This window comes from Bactrocera tryoni, chromosome 5 (genome assembly GCF_016617805.1).
Source record: "Bactrocera tryoni isolate S06 chromosome 5, CSIRO_BtryS06_freeze2, whole genome shotgun sequence".
Lineage (NCBI taxonomy): Eukaryota > Metazoa > Arthropoda > Insecta > Diptera > Tephritidae > Bactrocera > Bactrocera tryoni.
The window spans coordinates 58300450-58314347 of record NC_052503.1 but is presented as its reverse complement, the minus strand read 5'-3'; the positions used below and the strand labels follow the sequence as shown (position 1 = coordinate 58314347).

The 13898-nt window shown below is 38.8% G+C and overlaps 2 protein-coding genes across 2 annotated transcripts; both read left to right on the top strand.

Moving 5' to 3' along the window:
• Positions 1-4539: 4539 nt before the first annotated feature.
• Positions 4540-8733, top strand: LOC120778115. Its single transcript, XM_040109817.1, has 7 exons — positions 4540-4605; positions 4705-4878; positions 4937-5495; positions 5552-5796; positions 5908-6085; positions 6146-6549; positions 8409-8733. Exons 1-7 carry the CDS (start codon positions 4540-4542, stop codon positions 8514-8516), a joined length of 1734 nt encoding a protein of 577 aa, XP_039965751.1. The 3' UTR covers positions 8517-8733.
• A 711-nt stretch (positions 8734-9444) lies between these two features.
• LOC120778721 (phosducin-like protein) lies at positions 9445-10785 on the top strand. The gene has a single exon (XM_040110683.1). The coding sequence runs from the start codon at positions 9530-9532 to the stop codon at positions 10364-10366; it is 837 nt and encodes a 278-aa protein (XP_039966617.1). The 5' UTR covers positions 9445-9529; the 3' UTR covers positions 10367-10785.
• The last annotated feature ends 3113 nt before the right edge of the window (positions 10786-13898 follow it).

Sequence of the window (13898 nt, the reverse complement as noted above, 5' to 3'; positions counted from 1 at the left end):
TCCGCATAGACTTTATATACGTATAATATATCTCCACAGGTATAATATTACATGATTTTGGTGGCCAATCGACTTGCCCAAAACGTGAAATTATCAGCTTCTCTCAATAAATCCATTGATTGATGCGATGTGTGGGAAGTGACGTCATCTTGTTGAAACCAAATTTTCCTGAGATCGTGACCTTCAATTTCAGACATCAAATAGTCGGTTACATGGCGCGATAACGGTCGCTATTGACGGTTACGTTCTCACTGGCATCATTTTTGGAGAAATATGGCCCGATGGCAACTCTTCGTCCCAAATGCGGCAATTTTGCTTGTTTACATACCCATTGAGCCAGAAATGGATATCACGTTGAACAAAATTTGCTGCGAACGGCGCCGAATCGACTCTCCACCAAAACAGTACTGAACAAAAATAGCATGACACAACTCATGCGTGATCTATCAAAAAAAGTCTACTTGGTTAACTCGTTATATACGCTTCTCTAAATCCTACATGCAGCCTGGTTTCACTACGGCCCAAAGATGGTGGTAGAAATAGAGATTACGATTGTTTTATTCTATTGCTTACCAAAAACCAAAGAAGTTCTTTGACACACAGTTCTATAGTACAGTTTGAAAATGAGTGAAATGTCATCTTAACTACGCCTACTCTCATAGAGCTCCCAGAATTATTAATGAAATAATATCCACATTTTTCCTCATTTTAATGTCGCCTGTTGTAAAATCGGTTTGATACTTCTTGCAGCCCCATATGCTTAATGTATTGATCTACAAAATTGAGGTTGAATGTGTTACATATACATCCGCCAATAAATGAGATATCTTAACAAAATTAATATAGCAATTTAGTACTTTGATACATTCACAAGTCTCAAAATTTCAGATTTTATATTAGAGACTCTTCGCTTTCTTATCCAGTCTGGAGAAAGCCAATGATATCGATGTCATCGGAGTATGCAGCTGAACACTCTAATAAAAGATTGTACCTGCTCGATTAAGTTATGCAGCTCGAATTATTTTCTCCAGCAGCAGATTGAAGAAGTCGCATGATAGGGAATGTCCTTGTCCGAAACCTCGTTTGGTATCGAACGGCTCGGAGAGGTCCTTCTTGATTCTGACGGAGCTTTTGGTGTTGCTCAGCGTCAGTTTACACAGCCGCATTAGTTTTGCGAGGATACCAAATTCAGACATCGCGGCATAAAGGCAGCTCCTTTTCGTGCTGTAGACGAAATGTGTGGTGTGTGTCGATTCTCCTTTCACGGGTCTTTTCCAAAATTTGGCGTATGGTGAATATCTGGTCGGTTGTTGATTTTCCAGGTCTAAAGCCACACTAATAAGATCCAATCAGTTTGTTAACGGTGGGCTTTAATCTTTCACACAGTGCGCTCTATATAACTTTATATGCAATGTGGAGGAAGCTTATCCCACGGTAGTTGGCGTGGATTGGGGAGAGCACACTTATTTCCAATCATCGGGCATGCTTTCGTCTGACCATCTTCTGCAAAGAAGCTGATGCATGCTCCTTATTACTTCTTCGCGGCCGTATTTTAATAGTAATAGGTTTTATGCTTTCACTGCAGGCTGGAGAAGTGTTCCCTCTTTAATTACAGTATGGTCTGGGCATTTGTCACTAGTCTGGGGGTTCTACAAGAATATGGTTTGATTTTGAAACATTCTGTTAGTTGCCGCATCTTTTCGTAAAATTTTCGAGCATTACTCCTTTCGGGCAGTTTGTCAAGCTCACGCATTTCGGGCCTATTTATTTTTTTGCCAGCAATTGCGTATTGCTTCCCTCTTCAACTCTCGGTATTTACCCCATTCCGCACGTGTTGTGGTCAATTGTAACGTTGCGAGGTAGGCAGTCTGTTTTCTCTGCACTGCGACACGGCACTCCTCATCGTACCAGCTGTTCTTTCGTCTTTTCCGAAACCAATGGTTTAATTTGCAGCTGTACGTAAGGAGTTTGAAATGCCGTCCCACAGTCCCCTTACACAGAGCAGCTGATGAGTGCTCTCAGAGAGCAGAAGTGCAAGTCGGGGGGAGAAAGGGCTGTCTGCTGTGGTGGCAGCAAAGATACATCATTATTAAAAAAACACACTTTCAATTTCATTAAAATAACTCACAAATTGACCGATATATGCCTCTTAGGTATATGGGGTTTATTGTTATTATATCGATATATGGCATCAATATTGTCGATATTTTTTGTCTTTGCTGTGATATTACCGATGAGATATTGTTTAGAAGTTAATATCACATATGGATATTTGACTCAGAAGTATCGGGAATTCATCATGAAACTTCTCAAAATTTCGAATGGCAAATCATATTGGCTAGGGTCCCCCGTAGTCGAAATTCGAAAAACAGAAAATACAATTACATGATTATTACATGAGGATTACACCGCGACCTTATTTCTATTGTGCCCTATTAACAATGTTAATAAAGAAAGTTGTAGAAAACAATTTACAAGAATAATTAAAAGTAATAATTTTAATTTATAATTCATTCTCATGCAAAATCATTTGTTCTGTTTCTAGTTTTGGCTTAAGTCTTCCTTGAATGAACAATCGAATAAATTTGAGTTTGTAGCCACGTATGCCCTGCGATAGGATGCCAAAATAATTTGTATAAAATACTGATAAATTGTTTGAATGAAATGCCGCGCTACATTTTGAAATCTTTTCAATAAAGAAATTTTCTTTTATTCTGCTGGTACATTTGTTCTTCAGGTGATATCGAAAAGTTATCGGCATAGGAATCAGCAATTTCGTAGAACAGCACCATATTCTGAAAAAATTCAATTGATCGCAGTTATTATTCAATACATCGCGTTCAATTTTCAATTGATGGCGTTCATTCCTTAATGAAGCCACAATTTCGACAATGCGATTTTGCACAATATCTTGCTCCCCTCGTAAATTGTCAAACAAATTTTCATCCTCTGCCATTAAGAAATCAAATAAGTTTTTGCAGTGAAAGCAAGAAACAAAAAACTGAAATTAGGAAATGAACGAATAAAACAATTAAAATAGTGAAAAACATTTAAGCTAAACTAAATCTAAAATGATAATAATGTGCAATAATAATTCTATATTTTATATTACAAAGTTCTCAAAACTTCAGGGTAAACAATATTTTGCGTAAGCACCTTTTTATCATTAGGTATCCTTAACAGTATTCCAACTATAACAAGTATATGCCCTTTGCTTTGCTCTGCCTCGCATTCTCATCCAATTCACTTGCTTCTTATTTAAGTTTCGGATTAACAAAACAAATGCATTAATTTTGAGCACCAACTTATGTATGTATGTATGGTCAAAGTATTCAAAAATTAAACTGGTTAGTTATCCACCTCGCTGTTATTCTCGCAAATAATTGTAAGAAAACTGTCCACGTCCATAATCTTCATTAGTTGAAGCTAGCACAACTGACTTCAACACTCTATTTTATAAAATGGGTTCATTAATATCTCACAAATAGCATGCACTACGTTAGATTCAACACCTAGCAAATTTGCTGGAATTTCATCTAAATCTTTACCAAACTGACTGACATTAGATTCACCATTGCCAATTCTTTTTAGAAATTGATCCAATTCCAACTGTTCAGGGAGTGCTCTCATATTTTGAGTTAACGTTGTATGATTAAACAAGTAAATCTTTCTCATACAATCTCGCTGGTAAAATTTAATATCTCTAATATATCTTATTGATTTATCGCGCTTTTTGTAGTTTTTAACAGTACCGTTATACTTGTATGGGAAGTGAGGGGGGTTATCCTCCGATTTCATCCATTTTCACACTGTCGAGAAAAGCCCTTATAAGATTTGTACTCAGCAAATTTGGTTTTTGTAGCTTAAACTTGTTAGAGGGCGGGGCTGCGCCCACTTTTTTTAAAACTATTTTGCCACAGGTGCCCCTTGCTACTGCAAATATCTGTAGTAAATTCCAGCTTTTATCTTAAATTAGTGCTTAGTTATGGCATTTTATATGTGTTCGGTTAATGCGAACTCGAAATTTTTTTTGTACTAAAGAACCCACATACCAAGTCATCATCAGATATCTCAAATTTTGCTCAAGTTACAGCTTGCACGGACTGACGGACGGACAGACAGACAGTCAACCAGATTTCAACTTTTCTCGTCATTCTGATCATTTATATATACTTGTATTATATATTTATATATATGTATATAACCATGTATCTATATCGCATAGTTTTAGGCGATACATTCAACCGTTAGGTGAACAAAACTATAATACTCAAGGGATCAAGGGAAACAAACGTGTATTTGGAAGGGCTCGAAGCTTCACACTGTCGACACTGTACTGTAGGACCAGTGTTGTAGGAATATAACTTTATTTTCATTCAACAAAACTTTATTTTATTTTTTCAGCCTTTGTGTATCTAGTATTATGTCTAAATACTTAATAAATTGTTATCATTCGCTTGGCAACGAGCAAAGTTTTTACTACAAACAAAATTAGTTTTGAAATTGAGGGAAACAGTTAGTTAGTCATTTGAATCAGCAATGAATACAACAAGCAGGACTGGCTTGGTACCAGCTAAAAAGAGAAACTTCGTAATAAAAGAAAAGGTAAATGAGAAAAATTTCGGTAATATGGCAGGTATTTCTATTCAACCGCCGAATTGCTCGTCATTGTATTCATATAAAATGTATCGTTTAATCAAAAAGCGGAAGAAATCTACAGAAGCTTTACCACTCAAATTTGAAGCTTCCCCTGTAGTTCTATCACTACGACCACTGGGTGGACTGTATAATCCTTTTGCCAAGGGCTGTTCGGTACTATGTAACCATCCAGCGCCACCAGATTTAAAAAATATAATAAGTCAAATGAAAACGTCACTGGTAAGCTGTGTCTTGCTTTTATGTATCTCAAGTCGGATAACTGTTATTCATATTTCAGATAGTGGATGGCAAAAGTGTGCAGCTCCAGAAAGATAAAAACGTTGCGACATCACTCCATGATACCGACAACATACCGGAAGACCTCTTTCGACGTTACACGGACACGGACTCACGTCCGCTGACACCAACTCCGACAGTTACCAGTGTGCATACTAGAAACAGCACAAGTTCATTCTTGAACAATAGACGCTGTATAACACCTGAGTTGGGTAAAAATGAGATAATCAAGAGGAAAAAGATTATATTGGATTTGCGAAGAACGCACTCTCAAGAAACGCTTTATTGGAAACCCTCATCAGATATGTCACAAAGCAACACCGACACCGGTGGGCTTAAGCCGAAAAGTGCCGGTGCAAATGAGGAGCGCAAAAGCAAGCATTTACGTGGCGAAGAACTGCGGCCTAATACCTCTTTGGGTAATGTCCAAGTTGGTGATGGGGTAAAAGATATGGAAAGCGTGGACATAAAGAAAGTAAAAACTTGTATTAATGAGCAACATATAGATGACGAGGACATACGGCGTGGCAAGAAGAGAAAAAAGTTAAAACCCACTACAAGTTTGTTATATTTAGGATTTTGTAAAGAAAACGCTTAATTAAGTACTTATTTTTAGCTACTACAGCTACATTTCACCTTAGCGAAGATCCTGAAACACAAGTTGCTGCGCTCGGTCCGGACTCACTGAACCCGAGCACACGTCCAAGTCTTATACCCAATGCGGCGAGTTTGCTGCCAAGCAAAGAAAAACGCGAGAGTGAACCAATACTTTTGAAAGGCAGTTTTCTAACGGACGAAGCTTTTCAAGCATTAAAATCGGAACTGGATATCGATGTTATCGAAAACACTTTTGGTAAATATGTAAGTCTTAGGGAAGTAGAGATTTAATTATTGCTTTACGTGAGGCTTTTAAATATTTACCAGTAGAGATTTAATTATTGAAGATTTTTATAATTTCTTCCCTAAACTCAGTTGAATCGCGCTTTACGTGAGGCTTTTAAATATTTACCAGAGAAGAAACCAAAACCAAACAAGAGAGCTGTTGAGAAATATGAAAATCCTGCATTCACTTTCAAAGCCAAATTGCCACGGAAGCTTTCAAAGTCAGCAATAAGATTTGATGTACCGTTAGATCCAAAATTACTAAGAGGTTCGCATCTATACATTACATGTCAACAAAACATATGGTTAACTGAGCACTCATTTTCAGATATGACAGTTTTAGGCTATCTAGGCAAATATGTGTGGGTCTCTGACCAACGAAAGCAGCTCTTCAAAAGAGTTTTCCTGCAATATTTGCCGACAGAAATAATTGAACATGATGAAACAACAGACAATATGGTAAAGAATGATGGCAATGCCGAAGACGACTCTTATCAGGTGCTAAACGAGTACGTAGAACGTAAAATACCACTCAGTTGCTTTCCGAAAGCATTAGAAGACGTTCTAGAATTTTATGGCACCGAGCAAAATATATCGAAAATATTACATTTAATAGAATATGAAAATGAAGAATCTTCTAAGGAAATTGATTTTCGTACTTGGTGTGGCGTTGTCTCGTTTGCAGAACGGTTGGCGATGGAAAATTCCAATGGGTCGGACTCATGTGATGAGGTATTTATTATTATTTATTTCTTACTATAATTGCATAAAAAACTTGTGAAATTAACAGAAGACTCTGGGTGTTTTAAAATGGGTTTATTCTCAATCAGCAGCTTAGAGCAATAAATTCCAAAAAACAGTTCGAGCCAATGGATTTAAATTTCTCAAAAATTATTTTGTTACGGTGATGATAAGCTCTGTTATTGAGAATGAACCTGGAGAAACATCTAGTTGTTGTTTGGAGATTTAGTGGACTGAGATATACGTGGAAGAGCATATAGACTAGAGCGGGTCGATTTACAGGGCATAAAAAAAACAGCAAAATCGCGCATTAAAAATCGCTGTGTCCATACCGGTTTTAGTCCCGAAGATCTCTTAGACAATGTTGGTCAGAACGAACGGTAGAATATTTCCCGCATATACGATTTTATAGAAAAAAACCGACTCGGTCAAGTATAGACTCGCTTTTAAGTACCCAAATTAGCTTTTGCTACTGAGGTACCTGGCGATAGGTATAAAACGCTAGGGGTAGAGATCCCCGAATCAAAAAACTCAACATTGATATCGACAACGAAAAGAAGCGGACCAAACGTCGCTGGGAGACGAGCCTGCTACCACTAGCGGGCACAACGATTCTTCAAGCTGTGTTGCCAGCAGCCACATCTCCACTGCAACGGAAGCAGGTTGTAGTGCTACTGCAAAGCCAGCTCTACAGCGCACGGGTGCCACAATCTATTAACACTCGAACCAAGAAAATGCTGCGAGTATAAACGCGGAACAGGAAAAAGAACTTCCTCACTTTCATGAGTAGGTGACCGAAATCTGATAACAAGAAAGGCCCCGATAGAAGGCAAGCAAGGATATGCAACCGACTCGAGGCTGGCGGTTACATCCAGTAGAAAGAAGTGGGCGTTAATGCTAACGCCCATCATATATTTTGGTCATCTCCGACATTATTCAGAGAGATGAGTCCCTACTCAATTTTATTTTATATAGGAGTCTAGTGGCAGCTTATCGAGGTGAGGAACCGAAAGCCAATGGAACGGGTTCAGGTGCTCGCTGCACTCTGCATAATGGAAGCTCTACGAACCACTCCAATGGCGGTTCTTAAACTAATGCTAATGCTGCGCGACAAATCGGCGGGCACCTACTGGCTGTATGAGAATTTACCTACGGAATCTTTAAAACCGGGGGGGGGCAATTGCGGTTTGGCAAGCAGCGATAGCATGCTCCCAATTTCCAATTGGCTTAAAAATGGAGGACGGAGTTGGTAACGGAAATTCTGCCCAGAGTTAGGCATAAGGCAGCCTTTTAACCTGTCGGACCACTGCACTATATTTCAAGCAGATGTCTTTGATATTGGGAAAGCCGCGGGGCTAGCCTATAATGAGTCAATAGACAACTCCGCAGTTAATATCTACAATGGCAGCCAATCAGCAGTCAAGGCAGAAACCTCTACAGTTTTGTAAGGAACAAGCGACTTCACTTCTAATGGGTGCCATGTCACAAAGGCAGCGATAGCAATGAGATGGTTGACGGGGTAACAACTGGAGAAAATATCAAAAGCATCGCACCAGGGAAACAATGGAGCATCTCTTGTGCCCTTGTTTCGCCTTCGTAATGCAATTCTTAAAACATTTTGGGGGGCCCCGTGAGACACTGGACGATGTATCGATAGTGAAACCGCAGACCTTATTGAAATTCGCGTCAAGCGATAGCATCTTGAAGAATGACTACTTCTCAGTAGTGTGTAGTTGTTTTTGATAGGTATTATATTTATTTTGACTTAACTAAATTTATACAATTTAACTGAATTATGGAAATGTAATATTTGAACTATTTTGTTATATTGATGCGTATATCTTTTACAGTTGGAAAAGGCGGACTTCGGTAGCTTAGAAGAAAGGTTACCAAATTTTTCTATTCCAGAAAAGCTATTGGAAATCTTCAGAATAATTCGATCAACACATAATGTATAACGTACGCGAGAGAACAATATGGAATCATTTCTCATGAATTTTAATTAAAAGTGAATTAACTCCATAGTGTAAATATTTTTATAAACTCAACATTCTTACATGTACACAATTGAAGCACACAACTTATATTACAAAATTGCAATAACTATGTAAGTACAAATGTATGTATGTTTCTCGTATTATATAAATAAAAGCAATAATACTAAAGCCTCACCACTTTAAACCACTGATATCATTCGACTTTTTAATTTCCTAATTTTCCTTTTGTGTTTTGGTTTAGGTTTTAAACACACATATTTTTGAAATTTTTATTTCACTAAATTAAGTTAACTACGTAACAGTGACATAAGGGGCGGTGCCGATTGGAAACCATGCGACGTTCATAGAACCCGTATCTATAAAGAGGCCCGGATAGAGATCACTTTTGTTGATATTGCTATGGAGTGCTGTACAAGTGTGAAAAGTGGATGTGCCAAGCAGCAGTCGACATTTTTGTTCGTTGTTTCAGTATACGAAATATCTATCAAAGCGAGAAAAGTTGAATGTGAATGGGTCTTAATGCTGATTTATAGTATTAACAGACGGCAGCGTTAATCCGGATTAAGGACCATATGCAGTTAATCGGGATTAACGCTGCTGTCTGTCAAGGCTATTAGACATTGATTGCGCTTTATTTTGCGTTTTTTCTAAAGTTTTCTTTGTGTATAAGACTTAAAAATCATTATATTAGTCATAATAGAAGTGATTCATAAATACGGTTACACATAACATAGCAAATTATTGAAACGAAAATAGAGCAATACTTGAATCTTTTTGACATTTTGCATGGTAAACGAAAACTAAGAAACACCCTGTACAGAACTATTTTGTGGTTCAAGTTTCACAGCTGATTTACTTAATGCAGTAGTATTGAATTAGAGAAAAAGATATACATATACCAATAAATACAGTAATTAAATTTAGAGATATTAAATTATTGTTATAAATAAAAATAATAAAATAACAAAATAAAAATGGCAACATTAGAAGATAAATTAATGGGAGAAAAGCTGGAGTACTATTGCAGCAGTAGCGAAGGTGAAGACAATGGTGATGATGGTGAAAGTAAAGAAGCGCGTTCCAGTGGTAGTAAACAAGGGGCCGCAGCCTATATCGATCCTGATATCTGTCCGCCTCCGCCAGGAGAAGGTTATCGTTCGCAAGTTTCCACTAACACTGGACCTAAAGGTGTAGTACAAGATTGGCAACGCTTTAAACAACTACAAGCGGAGAAAAGAGAGGAGTCGGAACGTCAGCGCATCGAATTGGCTAAAAAATTATCCATGACAACGGCCACTGCCAAGGAAGAGGAAGAGCGTAAGTGTCAAGAGGAGATTGATGCTGAATTGGATGAACTCATGAGTGAAGATTTCTTGCAACAATATCAAAAGCAACGTATGGCCGAAATGCTAAGACAGTGCGGTCATATAAAACAATTTGGTAAAGTTATAAATTTAACTACGCACGATGAATTTTTAGATTTTGTGGAGAAAGAAAATAAACATACTACCGTTATAATCCATATTTACGATAAGAGCATAAGCGCTTGCTCGACTTTGAATAGTTGCCTCGAGACACTAGCAACAGAGTATCCGTCTATAAAATTTGGAAAAATATGTAGTTCTGTTGCTGGCATGAGTCGAGATTTTCGTGCAAAGGGTTTACCCGCTCTTCTTGTGTATAAGGCTCAAGCATTAATTGGTAATTTTGTACGCGTTACAGATGACTTATCAGATGATTTCTTTCCATCAGACGTGGAAAGCTTTCTAATAGAAAATGGGATAGTTGTTGACAAGACATTGTATAATTAAAAAACCTTTTTTTTAAATAACTAATTAGAGTCTATATAATTAGAGATGATTTGTAATTAAATCAATGTGGAATCAATATAAATCTTGGCTTCGCAAAATGTAATACTTTTTTTTACTATGTAATACATTTTGAGCGATCTAGATCTAAATTAAAATAAATTAAGCCTACAATGTGTTCCTTTCAAATTTGTACTAAAAATTTAAAAACAGGAGGAACAAAGTTTGAAATACAAATCATTAGCTTAGGTATACTTCAGTGTTTGCATTAACGACCACTAAGCGAGCATACGATTATTTGCTCGAATTAGGTACTTAAGTGTATTTAAGTATTCAACTTTAAGTACATATTTGTAATGAGAATTTATGTAAAAGATACAGATAATCATTGTAAATGTGCGCATAAAAAATAGAGCAATCAATTACTCGGTTTTGTTGTTGTAGAATAAGTACTGCGGATCCGATTAATTAATTTTCCCGCTTATTTGAAACACCTGATTGGTCCAAAATATAATGCGTACAATAAACGTGTAAATTTTCCCACTTAGGCACACATAACTTCCAGGGTACAGCCTCTTCATCCTGGGATCGACACGGAATGTGGCGATAAAGTTTGCCATCCCTTTCCATGTAATCCGCGTACTTCTCTGGATTTGCGCGAACTTCCTCTACTCGCTTTCGCCACCATTTACACTGTGGAGCCATCGTCGTCGCTTGCCTTAGCGGCTGTCGGGACAGTGCGTCTGCTACTTGGTTGAGTTTCCCTTTACGATACTCGATGTCGAAGGTATGTTGCTGTAATTCTAAAGCCCATCGTGCTATACGACCTGAAGGGCTTTCTATGGAATTCAACCACTTCAATGACATATGATCGGTTATCACCTTAAACCGATATCCTTCTAGGTAGGGTCTCATTTTCCGAATTCCCCAGACTATGGCGAGGCCCTCCTTTTCGGTAGCTGGATAATTTTTCTCCGCCTCATTTAATTTTCGGCTGGCGTAGGCTATTACGCGTTCGCCTCCTTCTAGATTCTGTGTCAGCACAGCTCTAAGGCCGATGTTGCTAGCGTCCGTCTGCAACGTGAATGTCTGGCTGAAATCCGGACATGCCAGGACGGGAGCTGTGCTGACACAGAATCTAGAAGGAGGCGAACGCGTAATAGGCTACGCCAGCCGAAAATTAAATGAGGCGGAGAAAAATTATTCAGCTACCGAAAAGGAGTCCCTGCTCGGGCACCAATTGTAACGAAGCTTTTTTCTGCCCCTGCTTCTTACAAGTATAAATTGCTGAGGTATACCCGCCGTGTCCAGGGTTCGTAACAATAAATTTGTAAATATTGGGGCTCTTCTGCGAATCGTACTTTATTTCATTCAACTTATATTAATATATAATATATATTAATCTATGTTACAAAATTGTCTCCTGCGTTGTACTGTCGTCGCCCGAGGACGACGCTGTCAAGGTAACGGTTCTGTGTGGCCCGTTAGGGCAATACCGTTTCCCGCTCTGTTGCGCGCCTGGGTGCTAGACGACTTGCTGCTCTGTACCACGACGATCACACTCGGCTACTTCTGCCGGCGCTCGCGTTGGCTTCGCTGACACTATCCTTTGGCGTCAATATGCTGTCCTGGTATACACGTTGACGCTCGCGTCGTTGGAGGATGGAGTCATGTGTAGAAGTTCACGCAAGTGAGGAAAGTTCTCTGATCGCCATTCACTTGGCAGTGGCCAGAAACGATTCTTTTACACATGGCTCAAGCAACTCACTACTTCCGGTCTTTGACCAAGTATCCTCTGGGTAGCCTAAGAACATCCGTTCGAAGGCGAGCTAAAGTGAGAAGGCGAAACATCCCCTACATAGGGTTGTGCGCTGGGTTTGGGACCCGCCACGTAAAAAAACACCCCCAATGAAATGAAGCAACAAGCCTCGGATGAGAGACCCCCCTTTTGATGACGACCATGGCAAAAGAAATAAGGACTACGATTTGAGGGCATGCACCTGGAATGTCGGGATCCTTAATTGGGAAGGTGCCGCTGTCCAGCTGGTTGATGTCCTCGCGAAAATAAAGGCAGACATCTTCGCCGTCCAAGAAATGCGATGGACGGGACAAGGACAGAGACGAGTAGGTCCTTGTGACATTTACTACAGTGGCCATATAAAGGAGCGCAAGTTTGGTGTTGGATTCGTGGTGGGAGAGAGACTCCGTCGCCGAGTACTATCATTCACTCCGGTGAATGAACGTCTAGCCCCAATCCGCATCAAAGCGAGGTTCTACTTCGGACTGAGTAGGCAATTGAAAAGTAAAGTTCCCGTCCTGCTGTATAGTGCAGAGGCTTGGGCGATGACAACAACCGATGAGTCCACGTTACGAGTTTTCGAGAGAAAAATTCTGCGAAAGATTTATGGTCCTTTGCGAATTGGCCACGGCGAATATCGCATTCGATGGAACGATGAGCTGTACGAGATATACGCCGACATTGACATAGTTCAGCGAATTAAAAGACAGCGGCTACGCTGGCTAGGTCATGTTGTCCGGATGGATGAAAACACTCCAGCTCTGAAAGTATTCGACGCAGTACCCGCCGGGGGAAGCAGAGGAAGAGGAAGACCTCCACTCCGTTGGAAGGACCAAGTGGAGAAGGACCTGAATTCGCTTGGAATATCCAATTGGCGCCACGTAGCGAAAAGAAGAAACGACTGGCGCGCTGTTGTTAACTCGGCTATAATCGCGTAAGCGGTCTCTACGCCAATTAAGAAGAAGAAGAATTGAAACGGGTAATTGGTTTCTCCGCATAATTGGTTAAAAATATGTGTTATTGAAAAAATATACCTTTAATTTCCCCCGAACAACCGAACAATGGATGAAGTTTTTGGTTAGTGCTGATGTTGAGAAGAAAGCGAAAGAAGATGGTCCTCCGAAGCCTCCGTCAGTTCTCGAAGTTTTAAAATGCATACAAGAAAATATTTTTATACAGAAACCAAGTTTTTATGTGAACTAGGAACATGGAATCGCACATTATTTCACGTAGATTGAACAATTTAAAAAAGAATACAGAATTCTCCAAATAACATTCCAAAACTGTAAGCACCGATCTCTAGGTAAATATGGGAATGCAAGTGCTGCATATGTACATAAATACTTACTTGTAAAAGCTCACCCCACACAATTTGGTACTTAAGATTCACGCCACACTGTAGGCATTTTTTATTATTATTAAAAACAATAAAAACCTTGGAGATTAAAAGTAGACCGAAGTAGTTTTTTTATAAATGAGATATTATTAAACATATATATTATCTTTATTATCTATTTTCAGCATTTATTATTACATAACATACATTAACTTATGTGATTGATTTATACCCACAGAAATTCAGTTTTTACTGTTAGGCTTTATAACCTTAAAAGCATATATGTATATTTTTTGATATACAACCGACATACTCGTACATAAATGCTTTCATTCGGAATTTTAGATAAACTGGAAATTACAATTGGTAACGAAGTCCTCCGATATACCAAATACGTAAGT